Raw genomic sequence first — 24,507 nt, forward strand, 5'->3', positions numbered from 1 at the left:
TTAACCAGGAGATAGGAAAAAGAATGATAAATTAGAGGCAATTAGGCAATTATTGAGAAACGAATGGCAATGAACGGGTGATTAGACTGGGCGGGTATTCAGTGAGTGGGCAGGAACGATCCGTGGAGGAAGGTTTGAAAACTCGAAATCGTTGCTGGGATGAAATGAGGGTAAAATAAGAGCTAATTGATAACCAATCAAGTCAACGAGAAAACAACCATGGCGCCAATTTTGAAAGGCGACCAGTGTCGAGGCGTCAACGCTTCCATATCTTTTTTGCGCAGGTAGCAGCGATGATCTCTGTTTTTCTTTTTTTCAGCCAAGACAAAAACCATTTTTCTTGGCTCATGGGCGATGTATCTAGGAACCTGCGGCCAGGACAACGCTGGACAGCATGCATCAGCAAGCTCGAAAAAAAAGCACGAAGCAGTAAATAAATATTGATCATTTTCATTTCAATTCTAGTGGTTTTGTGCACAAATTACTCTTGAATGCACAAAGCTTGTGTTAATTGACAGGCGACCATTACCAAGCTGCGCATTTTTGTGCATTGCCTACTCCAGAACACAAATCCTGTGTTAATTGACAGGTGACACAGTAACGACTGTTACACAGTGTACGAGCACTACACAAGACACACTACAGAAGACAAGGCAAACTACAGAAGGCAAGACAGACTACAGAAGTCAAGACAGACTACAAAAGAGGACAAACTACAGAAGACAGACTATAAAAGACAAGACAGACTACAGAAGACAGGACTACAAAAGACAAGACAGACTACAGAAGACAAGACAGACTACACAAGACATGCCCAAAATAGGACAAGACTACAGACTACAGAAATTTTCTGTCTTAGAATCCTGTAGTGCGTTTTGACTGGGACATTTAAAAAACAAAATGTATCTGGAGCGATAAGGTTCACCGTGGACTCTTAGCATACCTAAATGATGCACAAAATATATGAAATCCTGAACTGTGTTTAAAAACTTCCTTGTGAGCCGGCGCTGACGGCATGAAAAAGGGTGTGGCCAACTTCAATAAAGCACGCGATGGAGCCAATGGGAACAGCAACTACAGTGCTAGAGAGAACGCCAGCTAAATCGGCACAACCGGCAATCAGTGCCTTCGGGCACTGATTGCAATGCTTTATTACAAGCAGCTAGCGCTTTACATGGGCAGACACCGACGGTGGCAACTGATGTACTAAAGCAGGCTGTGCAAAAGCAAGCGGGAGGAGAATACAAAGTTCACAAGCTGGAAAAGAATGAATTGTCTTTCTATCTGCCAACCCACTACACAATGAACGAAGCACACAAGGCAAAACAAAGGCTACTGAGACGATTCCCACACCGAAAAAAGAAGTGGAAATTGTTTTGCGTAGGTGTCTCAAAAGGCGGCTCTAGGCAGGCGCTAGGGACTTGATCTTGAAGATCTTTTCGGAGGCCTTGGGCAAGAGCGTCAGCACCATGACCGTGACCCTGCCGCCCCTGGGTGGGGTGGCGGTGCTGTCCCACGTGTACGCGCGCGCCTCGGTCATGGTCTGTCCGCCCATGCTGATGACGGGGACGTCGTTGAGCAAGCACCGGAGGTAGTCCATCACAAGCATGTCCACGCTGTCTTTCTGGAACACCACCACAATCGTGCTGCCCAGGTTCTAAACAAAAAAAGGTTTGGGACACGTGGTGCTGAAGTACAGGCAAAATAACACGACTAGGCACAAACACGAACACGTAAGGTGGCGTTCAAGAATGAACAAGGTCATTCAATTAGCTGATAAAAAACCACATTCACTCACACCTTATCAAGACCGGTAAGAATTTGGTAAACAGTTAGGTGCCACTTAATTTTATGAGCGTGTTTTAGTTTTACGAAGGAGTGCAATGTCCATAGCGAAATTCCTGAATGGTGGAGTACCACCAAGAATGTAATTCTCAAATTGCAATCCTTGCTAGTGTCAAGAATACCATTGTCAACACGTGAGGGGAAGGTACAGGAAAGTTCCATGCGGACCGTTATTACCTTAAATGTATCTCGGAGGCTGAGGATCAACTGCACACTTCTTCGCTTCATCTTTGCATGGAGCGTTGCCGTGGTGACCTGCAACAAGGGAAGCTGAGTGCGGAATCTGCCACATACACTGGTTAGAAAAAAGGCATAATTTGACGCTCCTGCACTTGTGCACCGCTTGCCATTCAACAATAACCTTGCAGGAAGCAAAAGATACAGAGGGCTACAACGCTGTGGTAAGCGCAGATGTCATTCCTGCAGGTTAGACTCTCATTCAAATGCTGCGCCTAGTTGACTGTCAAGTAATTTGGTGGCTTGAATTTTTCTAATAAAATGTAAGATTACTGAAGGCTACGTACATTAGTAGTAGTAGAATTGAATCTAATTATTTCGTGTAATTTACAATAGCGTGCTGAAGACTGGACCAAAATGTCGCTGATCGCGCTGGCAGCACACCGAAAAAGCCCTTGAAGAAAAGGGCTTTTTCGGTGCTCAACTAGTTTATCTGTATCAATTGCAATTTCCTGCTAGGGATTTGCAGCGAGTAGAAAACACCCGATAGCGCTGCAACAAAAACCAATGCAAGAATGCTGTGCTTGGGTACAAATGGCAAAATACAACGAAATGTAAACACTTTCACGCTGAACGCGAGTACGTAAACTGCCCAAGCACTGCCATGCAGCATGCAAGAGCATCCTTGGGCCGTATACACTGACTGTGCCTTTCAAAACGGCACACAGCACTGGCGCAGGAAAAAGTGTGTGTGTGTGTGTGTGTATGTGCGTGCGTGCGTGCGTCTGTTGGGGGATTTTTGCACAGAAAAAAAGCTTTTGAAACATTTCGGCTTGTCCACAGCAGGCTCCTAATTGAATGTTACCCGGGACGCTCTTAACGTTACAACAAATTAGTTGGTGTCCACTTATCCAGCTATCTTAGGCGAAATGATTTGAGTGAGACAGATTGGCCATATCTAGCGAAGACGAGGTGCTCAGTCGTTTTGTTCCCACGTAAAGAATGCGTTTAACGAATTCGCTTTACGTATGTGGAATGGTCAGTGTAGGTCACAGAGCACAGAGTTGCTCACGATTAAACTGCGCGAAAAGACAGGGACAAAAGGCAAGAAAACACGTTCACACACAGAGCGCAGAACTTCCAACTTTTATTCGAAAAACGCTTTAGAGCATTCCTTTTAAATGAAGCCACCCACCACGCGACAGGACACCAATCTAACACAGCAGATAAGTTTGACAGTTTTTTAGAGCCAATATGGAGAACCAGTCTAAAAAATCCCGAATGTATGCATGCCTAAACACCTTTGATACCTAGATAAAAGGAGAGAGGAAGATAAAACCTGACGGTGAAACCAAAACTTCACAGAGAACGAAAACGAAGACGGCCTAACCATGTATTACGAGCGAAAAAACTTACTAAGCAAAGGAATGAGACGTGAAATCAACAGTAACAACGGTAAAAGATGAAGGTTCAAGCACTAAAAAGTAGGCAGAAAAGCATAAAAAACTAAGCCATATGAATGATACAAAAGATTAACAACGAGGCTAATACCATGAAACCGAGAGTGAATTATGAAAAGAATAAACAAAGGTAAAGGCGACGCAAAAATGACAAAGGCTAAAACCAGGCTAAAAGCTATGAGGGATGGAAACAACAAGTAACAAGAGAAAAGGGTTAAAAAAGGACAGTTTCAGTGTTAGTTTCTAAAAACGAGATTTCTTTATTCGAAAGCAGAATGAACGGTGTGCTCACACAATTGTTAGCATTATTTGCGATTAGGAAGGCCTCAATTAGTTCTCTTTCTGTTTTAGTTCTAGCCGTCGCGAGGAACTTTGTGCTTTCGAGAAACGGGTGGCAATCTTTTTTTGCACTTTTTACAATGTAAAGCTAAATTGCCCCCTGAGTTGGTAGACCGATTGCGGACGTGTTCAGCTGCCCTCACATTGAAGAATCGCCCAGTTTGGCCGATCTACATCTTTTCACAGGACGATGGAAACTGATAGATAACTTCTTTGGCACATTCTGTATACTCAAGGCTGTGTTTTACGTACACGGCTGTAGTTTCTGACCAGTAAACGGGGTATTGTTTTTCCTGATAGATACCGGTTATTTTTTAAGTTGTCTTAAATTTCCGCATATAGCGAGCTGCAACGGGTGCCACATCGTACATGTTCTGTATGGGGCGCTGAAGGGAGTGCTGGCAGCTTTTCTGGTTTTAGTACCTGACGCTCAGATTAGCGCCTCTGCTGTCGTCGCATCGTTATACCAGTGAACCTGCGTACCTGCAACTTGTACCCGGTGGCCTTTTCGATGCAGTAGGTGGTTATGTGCCCGGCATCGTCAAGGGGCACGCTGAGCCGCGACTGGAACGTCAGCACGCCCGCGGACGTGTTTTTGAAACACGCGACGGGGGAGCTTCCACGATCTCCCAGCACCCAGCGCCGCAAGAACTTGGACACCCGGCCCAGGCTGTCAGCGTCGGAAGCCGAAGATTCGAAATGGGCATCGCCTTTGTTTCGCCTCTTGGGAAAGTCGCAAGCAAGCAGGGCTGAAGATTAGTGAGCAGTAGCACTTGCGCAACTAGTATCCACCAGAGTATTCGGGCTAAGTTGGACGCCTGTAAATCATCTACTTTCTATGCCCACTTTATTCATCATCATGCGTCAAGATATAACGCGTTTTGACTGTCAAGGGTGAAATAAACAGGGATACAACACATAAGCGCCACAAACTAGCACCTTCCATGTGTCAAGCCCTGTTTGGCTCCGTACAGTTAATATCATCGTTGGCACACTTCTGCTCTGACATTACGCAGTATTGCGGTTCAAGTCTCGATTACGATGGTGGTCTTCAATGCGCTTTGGAATCATGATTATGGCCAAGGTCTAGAGGCAAATAATTGGCTTAAACGACTTGTTTACATTATGCGGGGAAGGTTTTCGAGGCCGTCTATCGGAGTCTGGGAAAACCTTAGACCATTTACTCAATGTTGTGAGCAAACCCCAAAACCGCCTTTTTACCCTGCTGCGACCAAAAAGTCTACATACTAGATTATGCACCTTAACATCGCGCAGTCCTGTTATGAAAGTTTTGTCTTATATGCAGCTAAAGCACGTACGCGCGACCCTTCAAGTTGCTCGTCCTGCCAGCTTGCACACGCGCTTCAATCCTCTCTTGCCTGCTGCAGGATCGTCATGGATAAGGAAACAAGGAATCGCAGCCGGTATCTTTGTGGTCCTCATGTGGAAGTTTTCATCGACGTTTACCTCTGTTTTAAACTTTTGCAATCTGTTTGATCTTGCTGTTTGCGGTTCACAATGATGTGAAAAGAGCGAAAACGAGGAGATATTGTGGAAGCGTGTTTTATCAAGTAAGCCGACTCGAAATACGTAAGCACGTTCTCTCTTGCTTTTTAGGAGAAAGAAGTGGTGCTTTTGAGTGGTTATCTCTAATGCTGGAGCTTCGGTTTATTACATTTTTTTCTTGATTGTTTCTGTTACTGTAAGGTAGATATAGATTACAATGTGGTTACCTTCCGCTGAACAGCTGGGAGTCAGCACTCGTCTAAGTGTTGTGGTTACCTTCCGCTGAACAGCTGGGAGCCAGCACTCGTCTACGTGTTGTGGTTACCTTCCGCTCAACAGCTGGGAGCCAGCACTCGTCTACGTGTTGTGGTTACCTTCCGCTGAACAGCTGGGAGCCAGCACTCTTCTCCGTGTTGTGGTTACCTTCCGCTGAACAGCTGGGAGCCAGCACTCGTCTAAGTGTTGTGGCTACCTTCCGCTGAACAGCTGGGAGCCAGCACTCTTCTACGTGTTGTGGTTACCTTCCGCTGAACAGCTGGGCGCCAGCACTCTTCTACGTGTTGTGTTACCTTCAGCTGAACAGCTGGGCGCCAGCACTCTTCTTCGTGTTGTGGCTACCTTCCGCTGAACAGCTGGGAGCCAGCACTCTTCTACGTGTTGTGGTTACCTTCCGCTGAACAGCTGGGAGCCAGCACTCTTCTACGTGTTGTGTTACCTTCCGCTGAACAGCTGGGAGCCAGCACTCTTCTACGTGTTGTGTTACCTTCCGCTGAACAGCTGGGAGCCAGCACTCGTCTACGTGTTGTGGTTACCTTCCACTGAAAAGCTGGGCGCCAGCACTCTTCTACGTGTTGTGTTACCTTCCGCTGAACAGCTGGGAGCAGCACTCATCTACGTGTTGTGGTTACCTTCCGCTGAACAGCTGGGAGCCAGCACTCGTCTCCGTGTTGTGGCTACCTTCCGCTGAACAGCTGGGAGCCAGTACTCTTCTACGTGTTGCGGTTACCTTCCGCTGAACAGCTGGGCGGCAGCACTCTTCTACGTGTTGTGTTACCTTCAGCTGAACAGCTGGGCGCCAGCACTCTTCTACGTGTTGTGGTTACTTTCCGCTGAACAGCTGGGAGCCAGCACTCGTCTACGTGTTGTGGTTACCTTCCGCTGAACAGCTGGGAGCCAGCACTCGTCTACGTGCTGTGGTTATCTTCCGCTGAACAGCTAGGAGCCAGCACTCGTCTACGTGTTGTGGTTACCTTCCGCTGAACAGCTGGGATCCAGCACTCGTCTACGTGTTGTGCCTACCTTCCGCTGAACAGCTGGGAGCCAGCACTCTTCTACGTGTTGTGGTTACCTTCCGCTGAACAGCTGGGAGCCAGCACTCGTCTACGTGTTGTGGTGACCTTCCGCTGAACAGCTGGGAGCCAGCACTCGTCCACGTGTTGTGGTTACCTTCCGCTGAACAGCTGGGAGCCAGCACTCTTCTATGTGTTGTGGTTACCTTCCGCTGAACAGCTGGGAGCCAGCACTCGTCTACGTGCTGTCGTTACCTTCCGCTGAACAGCTGGGAGCCAGCACTCGTCTACGTGTTGTGGGTACCTTCCCCTGAACAGTTGGGACCCAGCACTCGTCTACGTGTTGTGGTTACCTTCCGCTGAACAGTGGGAGCCAGCACTCTTCTACGTGTTGTGGTTACCTTCCGCTGAACAGCTGGGCGCCAGCACTCTTCTGCGTGTTGTTTTACCTTCAGCTGAACAGCTGGGCGCCAGCACTCTTCTACGTGTTACCTTCCGCTGAACAGCTGGGAGCAGCACACTTCTACGTGTTGTGGTTACCTTCCACTGAACAGCTGGGAGCCAGCACTCGCCTCCGTGTTGTGGCTATCTTCCGCTGAACAGCTGGGAGCCAGCACTCTTCTACGTGTTGCGGTTACCTTCCGCTGAACAGCTGGGCGCCAGCACTCTTCTACGTGTTGTGTTACCTTCAGCTAAACAGCTGGGCGCCAGTACTCTTCTACGTGTTGTGGTTACCTTCCGCTCAACAGCTGGGAGCCAGCACTCGTCTACGTGTTGTGGTTACCTCCGCTGAAGAGCTGGGAGCCAGCACTCGTCTACGTGCTGTGGTTACCTCCCGCTGAACAGCTGGGAGCCAGCACTCGTCTACGTGTTGTGGTTACCTTCCGCTGAACAGCTGGGAGCCAGCACTCTTCTACGTGTCGTGGTTACCTTCCGCTGAACAGCTGGGAGCCAGCACTTGTCTACGTGTTGTGGCTACCTTCCGCTGAACAGCTGGGAGCCAGCACTCTTCTACGTGTTCTGGTTACCTTCCGCTGAACAGCTGGGAGCCAGCACTCTTCTACGTGTTGTGGTTACCTTCCACTGAACAGCTGGGAGCCAGCACTCGTCTACGTGTTGTGGTTACCTTCCGCTGATCAGCTGGGAGCCAGCACTTGTCTACGTGTTGTGTTTACCTTCCGCTGAACAGTTGGGCGCCAGCACTCTTCTACGTGTCGTGGTTACCTTCCGGTGAACAGCTGGGAGCCAGCACTCGTCTACGTGTTGTGGTTACCTTCCGCTGAACAGCTGGGAGCCAGCACTCGTCTACGTGTTGAACGTTCTCTCCCTGTGTCTCTGTTCGTTTTGCGCTGCAATATTCTGAACCTTGGAATGAACAAACTCGATTCTCAGCAAATATTTGTGAGCCTCAGTATTCCTAATAAGGATCGAACCATACACTTCAAGCAACTCCATCTACGCTTAATACAAAGTAAAGGTGTCTGCATTGCGCTTAGCGTGAAAAAAAAAATATGAATTTCATAGCAGGCATGGGTAATCAGTATAAGTCAGAAACACATCTGCCCAATACTTCACATGTTCCGCACTCACAGATTTCATCAAATGTCAGGAAAAAAATCAGTCTATATCTCGCTGAATGCAGGTATAAACATGAAATAGTCAGCAAAAGTTGCGACGGCTCAATAGACGGAGGTTCCTTCATTGTCCACTTTTATCTTCTTAGCTTTTCATAGCAAGCGAGAGAGCGCTCGGCTACCTTCGTCGTTTTTGGTGTGCATGGAAGCCCGGTTGACCAGCGCTGGCCTGGTAGCCTCAGCATACGCAACAGATCGCCTTCGAGGTCGCCTTTCCGTTCCTCCAAGGCAGTTTTTATCTGAGAGGCCTTCGCAAACATTCGCGGTGTAGAACGTGAAAGACGGAACGAAGGCATCCAAAGCACAGCGCGAGCGCTAGCAGTTGTGCACGTGGCGCGAAATCCTGCGGCAACAGCTGAGTAGCCGAAGGCAGCGCGTAGTCAATCTGCTCGGTTTGCGACACCGCCGGTTGAAATCCCGCTCGAAGTTGATTTTTTTTTCTTCTGGACACGTTTCGGACAGACAGTTTCGGAATATTTCGGATAAGTTCACTCTCATCTTCAGCGTCGGGTTCGGACGATGTTCACTTTAAATTGCCAGAAATATGAGCTGAAAGCATTTAAAACTGAAAACTTTAAAGCAAACCTGCTAGACATGACCAGAGATTGCGCCGCCTGAGCTACTGCCGTTGCAGAACCCCAAGAGCCCGTTCATACAGCTGTACGGATAGGATCAACAGACAGGATTGTTAGGTTAGCGGAGGAGACAACTGCCACGTTACCGACATGGGAAATAGACGGGCGTTACACCTCGAAAACGTACGCCTCCGGCTCACTACAGAGATGCTGTCTCAAGCCTGTTTCACATGGTGCGACGGGAACGAAAAATTACGGCCCGGTCGCACTGCCGTTGCAACGGTAATCGCAGCTGCCGTTTCACATGCCAACGATTTCGGTCGGTGCCGTCGGCACCCTAGCGTCGGTGCGGCCTTTCAGTGGACGAAAATTCTTCGGCTGCAGTAAATGTCAAACATCGTGGCAGGCGTTGATTTCGTAATAATGGGCAATAATATTGAGCTGTGATGTATTATTAAGTTCAATAAGACATTTTTGAGATTTTCCTGTCATGTCGCTGAACTCCTATTGGCTGACTACTGTGGCCATCGCTGCGACCGCACCGACGCTGCGACAGTGCGACCAACTTGTTGAAAGTCTGTCGCAGTGGCCCTGCGACGAGAACGACGCGCATTTCTGTCGCACAGCGGCAGAAATCGCACTGCGCTGCGGCAACAATCGCATCATGTGAAACTGCCTTCAAGCGCAATACGTCGTATTGGGTCCGAGGCGGCATCTACGTTTTCGAGGTGTAACTCCAGTCTGCTTCCAATCCGACTAGGATATTGTAAACGCTATAGCAACCGGCATTATTTCTCTGTCATTACCAGGGCGGCACAAAAATAAAACATTTTTTTTTATTTAAGCAGAACTCAATTTCTTCCTTGTACTCATGCAGTACATCCATCAATGCAATACATCCAGCATGAAGACTTCTCACTAATATTCACCGATCTTTTCCCAATGGAGCGTGCTTCGTGAACGTCCAGTGCCGTATTATGACCTAGGTGTCACGGCTTCTCGTCGCTCGAGCGTCAGCCAACCACGAAGCGCACCTACGAGTAGCGATTTCGTTGACCATAGCCCCATCATGCCACTAGTTTTCGTGGTTATAGCGACCCGCCGCGGTGGCTCTGTGGTTAGCGGGCTTGGCTGCTGTAAGCTCATGATCGCGAGTTCAATCCCGACCGCGACTGCCACATTTTGAGAGAGGCGAAAGTCAAAAAACGCCCGTGTGCTGTGCGATGTCCGTGCACGTTAAAGAATCCAAGGTGGCCTAAATTTAACCGGAGCCCTCGACTACGGCACTTTATATCTACTCCCTCTTTCGCTCCGTTCATCCCTTTCCACTTGGCGCGGTTCGAGCGTCCACAAAGACGTGAGAGAGTTACAGCGCCTTTATTTTCATCAAAATCAATTTTCATTTCGTTATAAGTAAGGGAGTAATTACTCATTAAAATCCACCCAAGCGTTATGTGTCTTTTATCTTTCTTTCATTGCCGCCATCGTGAAAGCGCGAAAGAGAATCCGAAAATGTCCCCGGCGCTGAAGGCATACCTTGCAGCATTCTGCTGACCAGTGCGACAGCAGTTGAGACAGCCTCGGCGCTTTTCCACGTAGAGGTCACCTGACGTACAGCCTTCCTGATTTTTAACAATATGGCGCTAGCGTCGACCAAAAGCGTGCGACACGGCGAGAGTTGGCGCACGCGCTCGAGGGGAGAGCGTCGTCTGCTGCGCTGCTCCGATCACCAGGACAAACGCCCTGCCACAATATCTGTTCGCAAATACCGGCAGGCAGTAGAGCACATACGCATGACTAAGATGTGACACTGTGACGTGTTTCCGCCTTTTTTTTTCGTTTACGGGACACCACGCTGGCGCAGCAGAGTTAAGATAAGAAAAAATAAAAGGAAAGAAATCAGGAGCGCGTGAAAACCATTGCCTGGAATGGGAACCTTCTGATTTGAGCAGCTCTCTGCGAGGTGCGAACACAACGAAAAGGGGCACCGGCCAGGTTGTTTTAATCAGTCCTTCAGGGTCTAGCCGGTATAAAAAATGCATCGCAGCTTTCAAACTTCTCAGTGTCACATGTTAGACATGCACGTGTGCTCTGCTGCCCGCCGGTTTTTGCGAGCAGATATGGTGGCAGGGTATGTGTACTGGTGATCGGAACAGCGTAGCAGACGACGCTCTCATCTCGAGCGCGTGCGCGGACTCTCGCCGTGTTGCACGCTTATCGTCGTTATAAGGCGCTGATCACCAGTTTGGTCGACGCTCGCGCTATATTATTAAAAGTCAGAAAGGCTGTACGTACTTATTAAGCTCTACATCGGAGAGTTCACATGGCAAACTGCTACAAAATAATCTGACCGACAGCACACTATGGAAGACCTACTGGGAGGAATGGGACCCAGCAGTGCGATACATCATTAGCATGGTAACTTCGAGTAGGAGGTACAGGTGTCTAAATTTGTACCTTTTATTTTTTTAATGTTGTCATCCAACCTTGAAAAAGCTTATGTAATGGACATAGGTTATGTAGGAAAAGCTGAAGAGCGGTTGCAGCAGAGTTTTATAGTAGAAGGTACGATTTTTGCTCATTTCTATCGTATGTACCGCCGGTATGCAGCACGCTTAAGAAGAAGGATCGAGCGCGCGTCTTCTACTGACATTAGCGCCGCTGGGATTGAGGCAGTGTTACGGCGGAAGTGGGGCACCAGCTGTCTCCAACCCCCCCCCCCCCCTCACCCCCCAACACATCGTTCAGCATGATCTCGAACCCAGTGCTCAGCGGCTCGGAAGTCAGTGCAGAACGCGCACTCGAGCGTTCGTGTTCGAGTGTACTTTCGGTGGTACAGTGCGCACGAAAAGAAGTTCCCACAAGTGGAGCCCCGATGCTACGGGAACAAGGCGACACGATGCGCTTCTGTTGGGCAGGCGAATTGCCGACAAGATTACGAGGTCGTTCCCATTATTGTGGCCAAATGGAGGTAGGCTGAAAACATGTACCTGCTCGCTAGCGCGCTTTCCATCGCCGTTACATCGCACCGTTTGCTCGCCGGCCGTGCGTGGCTGGGTATAGAAGTTCAAATTGCCTTGGCTTCTGGGTAGAAACAGTATCTGCTTCCTGACTCTGTATTTAACCTACGTTGGTGAATTACGAGACGGCGAACTGGCAGGACTAGTACGAGGCAGAAGTCCAACGGCAGTTTAGAAATGCTGTTGCATTTATATTTCTGGAAACGTTTGCGCACGGTAACAGCAGTAAAGGACTGTCTGGCACGTGACCTGACAGCGTAATTCCTCTCTCCGGTAGAGTGCTGCAGCTTCCTGTTTCACCTCACAGCTCGTCTGACAAGTTTTTAAACTGCGATTCTTGGTCACATGTATCTCCCAATTAAACCTCAGATGCATACAATCCAGAGAAGACTAAATGATTTAGGCGCTATTCTTCGTGTTCTGTTCTCTCAACCCTGCAGTACTCCTGATGTCGCCTCCCGGCTCGTCTCGCGGCTTTTAAGCGGCGATTTGTACTCAAAAGCATCAAAGAATGCAACCTGAAACGAAATGTACACCCAGAGAATATGGAAAATCAGTTGCGGCCTCCTAATGATTTTTATATGTAAGGACGAAAATAATTCCGAACGAGGGGATTGTATTTCTAATTTTTTTATTGCCACTATTTTTCATTTTCATGCTCCTGCGCCGCTCCGTCAGTCGGAAAAATACGTCATACCACGCATCTTCACTAATTATGGAAAAAAAAATCCGCAGTCATTATGTTCCTTATTACTTCAATAAGATGCAAACTGGGCCGAGAATTAATGAATTAAAACAACTTAACAACTTTCTTTCATCGTGGTTTAATGATAATGTTGAGTGACAAATTTCTAACCTTTTTTTTTGCCATGATCTCGGCGTTGTCATTTCGTGTATAAAAGGGATAATGGTGGAATACTTTCTTGTACACGTGCTCGCCTTGCATCGCGGAAGCAATTTAGGAGTCTCTTCCTGGTTCGAGCTCTTTTGTTGTTTTGTTTTTGTATTTTATTCACTGCTGAGTCATATATTTCACACCCCAGCTGCCCAGCCACGCACACAAGCGATAACGCTTAAGCGGGCTGGAGCATGTACTTACGAATTGACGTGAATAAAATATATTATTACTATTATTATTATCTTGCTGGCTGCGGCACTAGCAGCCAGCAAGATACACAACAGGTTCGTCACGACAAACAAGTAAAAAACAGTTTTTTAACAGAGTTAACAAAATGCGGATATATAACTTGCTCGGAGTGACGCATATTCAACAAGAGCGTATCAGACATCTATGCACACAAGTAATGCACAGTTCTAAAAAACAAAACAATTTTTAGCAGACATCAGGTAAAAGATAAAAAAGGAAGCAATGGACATCAACTTTTTCACCATCAGAATTTGCAGCAATCGTAGATGAGTGCACTTTAAAAAACCCCGGCAGGATGCGCACCGCGAAAAGGCCGGCCATACAGGCGGCGAGGAGTATACGGGAAAGCTCCGTCGCTCAAAGTTCTCTTCATGTCAAACCGATTGAGTTCCCGGATTCTGGAGGAGCGAGCGCGACTGCGCCACCGCTGCCGCTGGCTGTAATTTTGGTTATAGGAGCCTTGGTAGGTACTTTGGCGGGTGACTAAGGCCGACGTCGCTGATTGGTCTCACCGCTCCGCGGCATGCCGCAAGCCGCCAAAAGTCGAATTTTAGCGCAGATCCCAAAAGAGATTTTTAGCGTGGATCCCAAGAGTAGGCTTAGCGGGAAGTGCCAGGGAGTCTGGAGAATGGATGTTAGGAAGTTTGCGGGACTAAGGTGGCTGCAGCAGGCACAGACAACGGGAGAGGCCTTTGTCATGAAGTAGGCGTAGGCTGATGATGATGATGATGACGATAGGCAGCTGTAATAGGTACACCGCTTCGTGGAGAGGCTAAAAGACACAAAGGTACCAATTTTTCGCCATCCGCACCTGCTCAGAAACACTATGGGTTTCTACTAATAATTCCGTTATACACAACCTCGTAGCGGCTGTTGCAGTGTTTCAACTGTTTTCGACGAAGCGCGAAAGCTTTGATATACAAAGAAAAAATGACGAGTAGTAAAAACCTGCCCGTGCCCGTAATGGCCAGCAAATTCTTGTGCGTATGAGCTCTTAGATACTTAATCTGATTACTTGTGCAGAAGTGGTTCTATCCTTCGTGGAGCCCTGCACTTCACACCAATTTTTTCGGAAGAATCCTGTATTGCGGATAAATGCGCGAGGATGCCGTACCTTTAAAGCCCACCGGTTTCCCTTGGCGACGTCTTTGAAGACAACGACGCCATTTAGACCCTTGCAGCTTCCCTCGAGGAGAAGGGTCCTGTCGAGCTTCGACTTGAACAGCACAGTGACGCAGTCATGTGGCAACGACTGGCGGACTCCATTCACCACTGCAAGGAAGGAGAAATTAAAGCGTGTAGCTTTCGCTTCCCTTTTACGGGGGACAGAGTAGGAAGTTTTTGGCTCCGTTAGCTCGCCTCGTGCACGCATTAAAAATCCTAGCTGCCCAAGGGAAACAACTTACTTGCAAGGAAACAATACAGTGCAGAGATTACGAAGACCATCGCGACGGCGCCGCTGCAAGGTTAATATCTATCTACAAAAACTGCTATTCGAGACAGATGCAAATATAGAAAGCTCTGACTTCTTTTCTACATACACACAAAAAAAGTCGCCAACTAGTTTCATAGCCGGAAATTCTGCACAATCGTTAGTTCTCTATGAATATATATTTTTAGAATATCGTAAAATTATACCTTAACAACCAATACATCCGCAGATCCTTCGTCGGGACAATTGTAGTTTTTTGCTACTTATCGTCAAAATATACCAAACGCTTGTCTATGGCAGTCTTAACTTCTCGGTGCGAACGCAGGACAACTTTCAAGAGCAATATTTCGGTACACATCACAAGGTTATACGGCACAATATGTTATGATAGCATCTTACAAGATTCCACAGTAGCCTCACAATTAAAACTGACGTCCAGGAAAGCTGGACTTGAAATATGGACTGTGCAAGTTACTACTATCAACCATGTTAAGACGATGACCGGGGCCCTTTCGGAAGTGAGAACTTCGTTAGGGGCTTAATAACATCAACCCAATAACCCAGAGCACCCCATCTGTCGGACTAAAAATAAAGCTCTCAGGGACTGCGAGAATAGGTGTTGGCGTCTCCCGAAAAAGTTGATACAAATGTGCAATTTAGTAACGAAGTAGCGTTCCCTAGGTAAGCCATTACACAAGTGGATAACTGTGTATGTGTGCGGCACCTAATGACACTTCAGAATTTTCAAGGCTGCTTTGAGGAGTCAAGGCAATGCACAATGAAGAAACATTCTTTTGTGTGCAAGATTACATTGTTACCGTCTGAAGACACTTGTGTCACAGACTGCTTAAGTGATAGATTGCTGTCGCAGAAAGAAAGAGTAACGTTTTCACTGGCTCACCAAATTCAGCAGCATCAACATTGCTTATTGCCACCGCGTAATTCCTACCAACCTATTATTGCGGAATTCAGCATAGCGTTTAAGCTTCTTAGTGATTTTAGAAAAGTGTGTTGAACGCGCTTGAAGAGGACACGCCTGACGGTGTAACGACTTTTGAGCAACGCATGCAACTGCTCAAGATCGCTTGTGAGTTGTATTTCATTGACAGTTTCCTGGATTACAGGCTGCGCAGTGCATTCAGCCATCCATATGTGAACAGCAATGCTTACGACGGCTTCTATTATATAACTCAGCGCACTATAATTTAGAATTAGGGGCGCAGAAAATTTCAGTTTTTCTAACGGGTTAAAGGTATTGCCATCACACTGAGCAATGCAGCTTTAACGTACAGACTTGGGCAAAAGTCTTCAGGCCGCACAGCTTTCTTTCGCGCACTACAGTCGGGCACTTATTGTAGCTAAGCTCGAATGGTCCGAAGGGCTCAAAAGCAAGCCGTGTGTCCCGAAGATGTTTTAGGAAGATTGCAGAATTCTGCCCCGTTTTAGGTGCCGCATATATAGAGGTAGCTTTGTCCCCACTGAAGGATACGCAGAAATAACGTATCCTAATCGATGTAACAACGCACAGCTCGTCACAGCCTTTCTTTGCAGCAGTACTTAAAGTCTGGATCCAACGAAGTGGTGTTTCTAGTCATTCGAGCACAGGTCTGGTTTGGTTTTATGGGCTTAACGTCCCAAAGCAACTGAAGCTACGAGGGTCGCCATAGTGAAGGGCTCCGGATGATTTCGACCACCTGGGGTTCTTTAAGGTGCACTGAAATCGCACAGTACACGGTGATGAGGCAAATAAACAGGGGGAGAGAGAAAGTGGCTGGCAGCATGTTTTACACACCGGTTTACACAAAGATGAGAAATCATTTTTAAAGGCCGTTGTTGGCTCAGTTGATGTCACAAACCTTAAACAAACGATCGCCACGCTCTGCCAGTGTGCTTGTTTTGTTCTTTTGTAGCCTCGGAGCTCAGCGGCCAGCTCTGGAGTGACTTGTATTGTGAGGGGACGGTTTTCTCTTTTTATTCTACCCTTTATGTAGTGCTGCCAAGTTTGTATTTTTCTCTGTTTCGGGTTTTTAAAAATTGCGTTTGATTCTTAATAAAAATCACGGCGAAATTTTCGACACGATGGAGAAGGAATGTTTGGATCGGCACTCACAGGAAGAATAAGAAAAATGGGAGAGTGGGTGCCTACAGGATTGCGACACGACTGCACGCCAAGCTCGGAGTAATTGTACTGAAAACGCATGGGGCTCGCTTAATTGTGACATCTGTAATTTACATGCTCATATTAACTCTTGTCTGCCTCAGCACAGATTTCGAAGATGCATTTCTGAGAAACCGGCGCATTCACCACACGCCCCTCTATTCACGTTCGAACGCCGAGCCGTCGCAGCGGAGTGGAAGCGTCCCCGTCTTGAACGCCGAGGGCTCTGGTTCGATTCCAGGCTTTGTCGCCAGTTCTTTTGTGCATTGAGTGTGCGTGCCCTCTTATTTTCACGCAGACCCGAATATTTCGGCGCATGCGCGGTAGAGGGCTGTGCCAGGCACGGCGAAATCGGCTTTACATTGCGTAGTGAAGCTATTGCTTCTAAAATGGTTACTCGCTTCGAATTCATGCAGTTCCTACATTCTAGCACTGGGGGATCTTAGATCACTTGCCAATATTGGTTTGAAGCGTGTTATCCCCCCCCCGAGACTCTTCTGACTTTTAAGCGCTGCTCTGAAGAAACCTTCCCCGTAGTGGTGTCGTACTTGACGCTTTGTGATTGCGTTTGCGTGGTAAATGCGTTCACATTGGAGCTAAGTCACCAGAGCAGTCTCAAGGGGGCAAGTATAGCAGTGTGTGCCTTCGCATACATCGTCAAGCGACGACAAGCTGTGCTTCTCACCGCTGCGTTCGTCGTCGTTGCTGGCCGAAATGAGCAGGAAGTGCAACGCGGGCTTCTTCTTCACCTGCCGGGCGACGTAACACAAACGCCGCAGGTGCGAGCAGTAGTTCTGCAGGCAGCACGACTCATCTCCATCTTTCCGGGGCTGCCTCGGCAGGATCACGTGGCCGGTTCAGGAGAGGAGAATAAGAAAAATGGTGTGCATTTTTTTTTCGTCCAGCCAGCCTGTAGGAGTTAAATCACGACCAGCGTTTTTCTGCAGTGCAATTCAGAGCTCTGTAGTTCTGTGTGCTTTCGCGGCGCTTGCGTTTCAGGCTTGGGGAAGTTAAGCTTAGGAAAAATTAATAGCGTTGTCGTAAAGGGACTTGTAAAAGAGGGATCGTTGGAAGTGGGACATGGATGCGCCCACACGACCTTTATACACAGCCTGTATAGGGCCCACTAAAAAAGCAAGCTGTAGTTTTGGGCCCACTAGAGTCCTTCATTGTCCGATGCTGCCGGGCTGTGTTATGCTTTCATGCCGACCCACAGTCTGTTCACATGCTCCGTGATAGGCGTTTGAATGAGTGGCGCATAATAAGAACATTTATGTTATCTTTTTTCTTTCGTTTTCCGAGCTTACGAAGCTTCTCTGTCTAAAGAAACGACGTCATGTGCCAAATCGATGGCACTTCCTGTAGATCTCCCGTCACGTAACACACACCACTCAGATTTCTGTATCTATAGGCTTTCAGCTGATGAGTCCCATAGGGAGCGATTCAGTGGTACATTTTCACTTCACGAGCGTTCTTCATGGCCCTACTGCGATTTGGTGAGCCGCAGGTCTGACCGACGCCGTGGTCAGTTGCTCCGCAGCCGCTGGGGACTGAGGTTAATTGGTTAATTGAGGTTAATTGGTTTGATCATAGAAGGTTGTGGCCAAGTACTACACCAGGGTGGCCAAATCCTGTTATGGTGAGGGAGTGCGTTGTCTGTTCAGGTCACCGTGATCAGGCCGCACCCCAGGCCTGGTTATGCGATTCCATCGACACGCCGATTTTTTTTAAACACGGTGGAGAATTGCGCGGCACCAGGATTCGAGCCCCGGCCCTCTTGCTCGTGAGGCGGACGGTCTACCTCTACGCCATCGCTGCAACCCGCAGCAACCCTGACCTATTACCTCAGAAAAAGTTGGCCACTGAAAACTAAACATTTTGACAGATTTGCCTGTCTGGTTGGGTTTGACGGCTTAGAATGAACTGCACATCTCCAACCAAAAAATTGTAATTGATCAAATGATCAGGCAGGATTTCGTAAAGAATATTCCACAATAGATCATATTCACACTATCAATCAGGTGATAGAAAAATGCGCAGAAAATAACCAATCTCTATATATAGCCTTCATTGATTACGAGAAATCATTCGACTCAGTGGAATCCTCAGCAGTCATAGAGGCATTGCGTAATCAGGGTGTACAAGAGCCTTATGTCAAAATACTGGAAAATATATATAGCAGCTGCACAGCTACCGTAGTCCTCCATAAAGTAGGCAATAAATTTCCAATAAGAAAGGGCGTCAGGCAAGGAGACCCGATCTCAATAATGCTATTCACCGCGTGTTTACAGGAGGTATTCCGAGGCCTGAATTGGGAACAGTTGGGAATAAGAGTAAATGGAGAATACCTAAATAATCTGCAAATTCGCTGATGATATTGCCTTGCTGAGTCACTCAGAAGGTGATCTGCAAATCATGATCAATGAGTTAGACAGGCAGAGCAGAATGGTGAGTCTAAAAAAATTAACATGCAGGAAGCCAAAGTAATGTTCAACAGTCTAGCAAGGGAGCAGCAGTTCAGAAATGGCAGCGAGGGGCTGGAAGTGGTAAAGAATACTACTTCGGGCAGGTAGTGGCAGCTGATCCGGATCATGAGAAGGAAATAACTAGATGAATAAGAATGGGGTGGAGCGCATATGGCAGGTTTTCTGAAATCATGAATGGCAGTTTACCAATTTCCCTCAAGAGAAAAGTGTACAACAGCTGTATCTTACCGGTACTCAGCTACGGGCCAGAAACGTGGAGGCTAACGAAAACGGTTCATCTTAAGTTAAGGACAACGCAGCGAGCCACGGAAAGAAAAGTGATACGTGTAACGTTAAGAGACCGGAATCGGGCAGAGTGGGTGAGGGAACAAAAGCGGGTTAATGACATCCTAGTCGAAATCAAGAGGAAGAAATGGGCTTGGGCAGGGCATGTAATACGAAGGCAAGGTAAGCGCTGGTCCTTAAGGGTAACGGAGTGGATTTCAAGAGAAAGTAAGCGTAACAGGGGACGGCAGACGGTTAGGTGGGCGGATGAGATTAAGAAGTTTGCAGGCAAAGGGAGGATGACGCTGGCAAAAGACAGGGTTAATTGGAGAGACATGGGAGAGGCCTTTGCCCTGCAAGGGTGTAGAAATGCTGATGATGAAGATGGAACCATCGAATGAAATGAGTGAATAAAGTAATTCAATTGTATTTTTATTTCTGCTAACGTTATACGTTTTTCGCTCGCTTTGTATGCAGTCCTCACATTAGGCGTTTCTTGTGCGATACTTAGAGACTCACAGAGCAGTATACGACTCGATGAGTCTGGGAAACTTCAACGTTGCGCTAAGTGGATACCTCTAATCGGACACCTCTAACTGCTTTCACTAACGATACCAGTTAGACTTTCAAATACGGCCTTTGGCGTACCTTGGGCGAAAAACAGTGAACGCAAAATAGGACGCGTGCACAAAAGCGCTGACTAGACTTGCTTACCGTGTTACCACACAAATAACGCAGCACCGTGCCTATAAAATAAGAAAACAAGAATCACTGGCTACGTGCCAGATGCTGCCTACGTCCTGCATCATTAGTAATGCTGGCCTTACAAGATAGGCTGCCTATCAGTTATTGATTTTGACGCAGCACGTATACCTAGCAATTCTGGACCCATCCATTTTTCAACGGGAAAAGATTTATGAACGCAGTTTTGCCATATATTGCAAGATTTCGTTACAACAGTCAATATATTCGCAGATTTCCACTGGGCAGGCTTGCATTTCTTTTGCTGTTAACAGTCCGCATTGGATTTCTGCGGAAGTCTTAACTACTCGACGCGAGCGATGTAAAAAATTTAACAGAAGGATTTTGCTACGCATTGCAAGAATGACCCATGACCTTGACTACTTCCGTGACAGTACTTACAATAATCCAGTATTCAAAATTTGTGTCCAAGAATGCTGGACTTGACAAACTGTGATTGAAAAATTGCGGACCTTAAAGCGCGTCCAACAGCTGGCATTTTACGGTGGTTCTATTGGAGCTCCCTCATGTATTAAGAGGTCCACTGCCCGGCAACCATCAAGACCTCCAATTAAGTGTGCCTAAAGTGCCTTTCGTTATGTCTGTGCCCTATTTTAACGTATATTAAAGGCTGCGCGTTGCTACAATACTTATTAGAAACGAAACGCTGCCACAATCGGACAGTTTAAGAAGTACCAGTAAAATTCGCGCAAGGTTGGCGACTAACTATTGACTGCGGTAACTGCGGTTCAAAACTCTCCGACATCCCGTTGATGCACAAGATAAAAACGATGCAGAGCACACTGAGTTAGGATTCTAAACTCCTACCAGCACGACTGTCTTTGAAAGGCAGAAATGTGGACTTGCACTGTTGACAAGTGCATTGACTTGCTACAAGGCTTTTTTGCCATCCCAAGACTCTGCGCCAGCCCACGTCATCAGTTTACATGATCACATACGGCGCACAACTGCACCGCTATTCCGGTGCACCTCTCTACTTGGTGCCGCAGCGCTACAGCACCACATTTTGTGCTTTAACGTAATTCGTGATTAAAAAGAAAGTGAACGCGTAGCGGCCTAAACTTGGCGCGCGAGGATATGAAAAATAAACTGCACGAAGTATTTCCTACGCCCAGAATAGAATCGGGCCATCACCTGCGCTCTGGAGAGGCCGCATAACGACATCTCTAACTGCAGTGATTGCTAGAATCACACGACCGGCAGTTCAGTTTCGCGTTGAAAGAAGCCTGAATTATAGTCATGACCTCATGTAGCTGTTCGTTGATTTTATTAGGCCAATAAGCCCTGGCCCTGAGTACCTAGCGGCTGTGAACGTTCTGACCAAATCGCCGGTCTGCTCTGGCAGACCGTAGAGGCTACAATTCCGTAGAGGCTACATCTGAAGAGAAAGCTCGCTTCTTGTCGCCGCGGTGGCTCAGTGGTTATGGCGCTCGGCTGCTGACCATAAAGACGCGAGTTCGATCCCGGCCGTGACGGTCGAATTTCGATGTAGGCGAAATTCGAGAGGCCCGTGTCCTATGCGATGTCAGTGCACGTGAAAGAACCCCAGGTGGTCGAAATTTCTGGTGCTTTTCACTATAGGGCGTTCCTTATAGCCCGAGTAGCTCTGGGACGTTAAAACCCCCATAAACCATAAAACTAAAGCTGGCTTCTTACAAGTCAAGCCTATAGCGGTGCTGCTATAAGATAAATCAGGTATTATGTGTTATTTAACAGGGTTTTATGATGTCAAAACGCCAGGTGAGACATACTTTGCTGCGAAAGGACATATTGCTGTTTAGAGGCTTACCTGCCGGAAGGAACCAGAATATATTATTCCTATAATCAATAAAACCTGGGCGGAGTGCATGGAGTAATTTTTCTAGACTAGAGTTCAACTCATTGTAATCGGCTAAGCAAAAAGTTTCCGGGTAGGTATGTGAAGCTTAACGACTGAAGGCTGCACTTGGGCTATAGGCGCCGTTCCGGAGGTCTCCAGATTAAGACCACCTGGTTCTGTAACATGCACGGATATCGCACAGCACACGGGTGTTTGTGCATTTCGTCTGCTACGAAATGCGGCTACCGCAGCCGGGATTCATTCCCGGTTCCTTGGGCACAAAAGCCGAACTCTGTAGGCAGTGCATGCGTGTGCGCTGACATCAGGTCCAGAGGTAAACGAAGCACGTGAGCTGTGGCCGAAATTCATACTAGCTCTCTCTAGCCTTCGCTGAAGAAAATGCAATCACAGGCAGTGGTTCTTGCAGGGCACCGCATCGCTCGCTTTCGTCGGTGCCGTGGATGTGGCAAGCTGTCCGACGGGCACGCCAACGGCCTCGCAGGCGCAAGCGGTCCCTTTGCCACGGCGCTTTGCAGTGCTGGAGGTACCCCAGCTGTTCGCGCTATAATTGGGTTGTACGGGTTCTGCTGTATTATGCTCAATGCAGTTGAACCTTCGTTATAGGTTCGTTATAGCCCGTGTTGACCGAGCTTCCGTGGGTAATTGTCATTTCTTCGTTATATCCATTACTTCGTTATAAACTATTTCGTTATAACGAGGTTAGACTGTAGTTAGATTCTTATTTAACGCTTGCGAATTGCTCGACGACCCACTGCAGCTTACTGTTCATTTCACGCACTGTTCGTGGACCCGCACCTAAGGCGACAGCACTGCACCATCAGACAAGGCAAAGCCATAGACCAACCCGACGAGGCAGCTAGCGGCACGTCAAGCTTTGGTATACTCTAAACGATCGGTTTGGTTTTGGGAGTTTTAACTGCTCAAAGTGACTCAGGTTATCAAAAACGCCGTAATGGGGAGCTCCGGATAATTTCGAGCACCTGAGGTTCTTTACGTGCACTTATATCGCACTGTACACGGGCCTCTAGCATTTCGCCTATATAGAAATGCGACCACCGCGGCCGGGATCGAACCCGCGTCTTTCGGGTCAGCAGCTGAGCGCCATAACCACAGAGCCACCATGACGGCATTCTTTAAACGAAATCGAGTCACTGCCTAGTCTTGGCGACCGAAACGAGCGCCGGATTCTCGAGAAGCTAACACGCTAGCCCATACGGAGTGAGGTCAAGTTCCGAGGCCGGAGCGCGTGAAACGAATGGTTTTGCCCTCGTTAAAAGTACTAGACCGCATTTGTCAGAGAAATAATTGCATGCGGCACGTTAGAAAGGCCACTGCCAGTTGAGTGAACTCAACTGTGTGCGGCGGTTAGGTTTGTCCCCGATCCGGCTAGGCCGCGCTGGGAAGCAGTGTTACGATTGCTCGCGTGTTGTACTCTATGCCTTCGTCTAATTTCGACTCACGGCGCAGCAGAGGACCCAGTCCAGCTTTTTGCGGAGTAGCGGGAGGCTGAGGCGCTGCCACATCCGGTTCACCAGGCAGCAGTTGAAGAGGTCCCGCACGGACATGTAAGCCAGAACCTTCTGCGCAACGAACTCGCTGCAACCCATTCTCTTGTCGCCCGCGAGGCTCGTCGTCGGAGAACGGGCTTCCCCCGGCATTTCTTATCTGAGGGGCATCGCTTTGGGCAACTTCGTCGCGGCAGCGGCAACAGCCGTTCTAGCAGGCTCGGATATCGCGCGACAACGCAGCGCGCGCCAACGGCCTCATTCTTCTTCTACTTCCTCTTATACCATGACACATATCCACATGGGGGATTGGCCAAGGTGTAGTGGCATAAACAGGGAAATTTTCATAGGAGATTACGACAAAATATTAGCGCCAAGCGTGAATTTTGAAAACAAAAATGTATCGATGAAAATGGACAGAAGAATATTTAAAGTAAAATAACAAACAGCATTTTGGTGAAAAAGAAGGGCTCGAAGAATTTTAAAAGAGTTACCAAATCAACCTACCAGTTGCAATTATTGGGCAGCACTACCAGGATGCGGAGCAATAACCCGTTCCTCTATATTGTGCAGATCGTCTTCGGTGCATTGCTTCCAGTCAGCACCCCCAGCCACGAAGGACCCGTGAAGATTATAGCACAGTCAGCCGGAACCACCAGCTTCCACGTGCGCAATCTGCCATCGCTGACAGCACAAGATTACCCGTTCCAGTGGCCAACAGCTACAAGTGTGTTCATCGGAGCACATCACCTGCTGCAAGCGCCACCAAACTGGCATATATATACGCGCTACGAAGAATCTGCTAGTATTGGCCACGGCAGCACTACCAGGATGCGGAGCAATAACCCGTTCCTCTATATTGTGCAGATCGTCTTCGGTGCACTGCTTCCAGTCAGCACCCCCAGCCATGAAGGACCCGTGAAGATTATAGCACAGTCAGCCGGAACCACCAGCTTCCACGTGCGCAATCTGCCATCGCTGACAGCACAAGGTTACCCGTTCCAGTGGCCAACAGCTACAAGTGTGTTCATCGGAGCACATGACCTGCTGCAAGCGCCACCAAACTGG

General features: G+C 47.9%; 1 protein-coding gene across 2 annotated transcripts; it reads right to left on the reverse strand.

Moving 5' to 3' along the window:
- Positions 1–1,099: 1,099 nt before the first annotated feature.
- LOC144103175 (uncharacterized) lies at positions 1,100–23,680 on the reverse strand. 2 transcript variants are annotated; one of them, XM_077635983.1, is made up of 6 exons: positions 23,395–23,680; positions 17,268–17,412; positions 14,107–14,264; positions 4,305–4,544; positions 2,023–2,100; positions 1,102–1,657 (listed from the first exon to the last, which is right to left on the reverse strand). In XM_077635983.1, exons 1-6 carry the CDS (start codon positions 23,590–23,592, stop codon positions 1,403–1,405), a joined length of 1,074 nt encoding a protein of 357 aa, XP_077492109.1. In that variant the 5' UTR covers positions 23,593–23,680; the 3' UTR covers positions 1,102–1,402. The 2 variants fall into 2 exon arrangements, with proteins under 2 accessions (XP_077492110.1, XP_077492109.1); XM_077635984.1 differs by lacking the exon at positions 4,305–4,544 and having other exon boundaries at positions 1,100–1,657.
- Positions 23,681–24,507: the final 827 nt, after the last annotated feature.

Source organism: Amblyomma americanum, chromosome 1, assembly GCF_052857255.1.
Source record: "Amblyomma americanum isolate KBUSLIRL-KWMA chromosome 1, ASM5285725v1, whole genome shotgun sequence".
Lineage (NCBI taxonomy): Eukaryota > Metazoa > Arthropoda > Arachnida > Ixodida > Ixodidae > Amblyomma > Amblyomma americanum.

Bases quoted from the DNA above. Each gene is read 5' to 3' on its own strand.
- LOC144103175 (XM_077635983.1), bottom strand. From the start codon at position 23,592: ATGCCGGGGGAAGCCCGTTCTCCGACGACGAGCCTCGCGGGCGACAAG. The intron at 17,413-23,394 runs GTGAGTCGAAAT...CTGCCGAGGCAG, and splicing joins ACTGGGTCCTCTGCTGCGCC to CCCCGGAAAGATGGAGATGA. The intron at 4,545-14,106 runs GTACGGCATCCT...GACTTTCCCAAG, and splicing joins GAAACCGGTGGGCTTTAAAG to AGGCGAAACAAAGGCGATGC.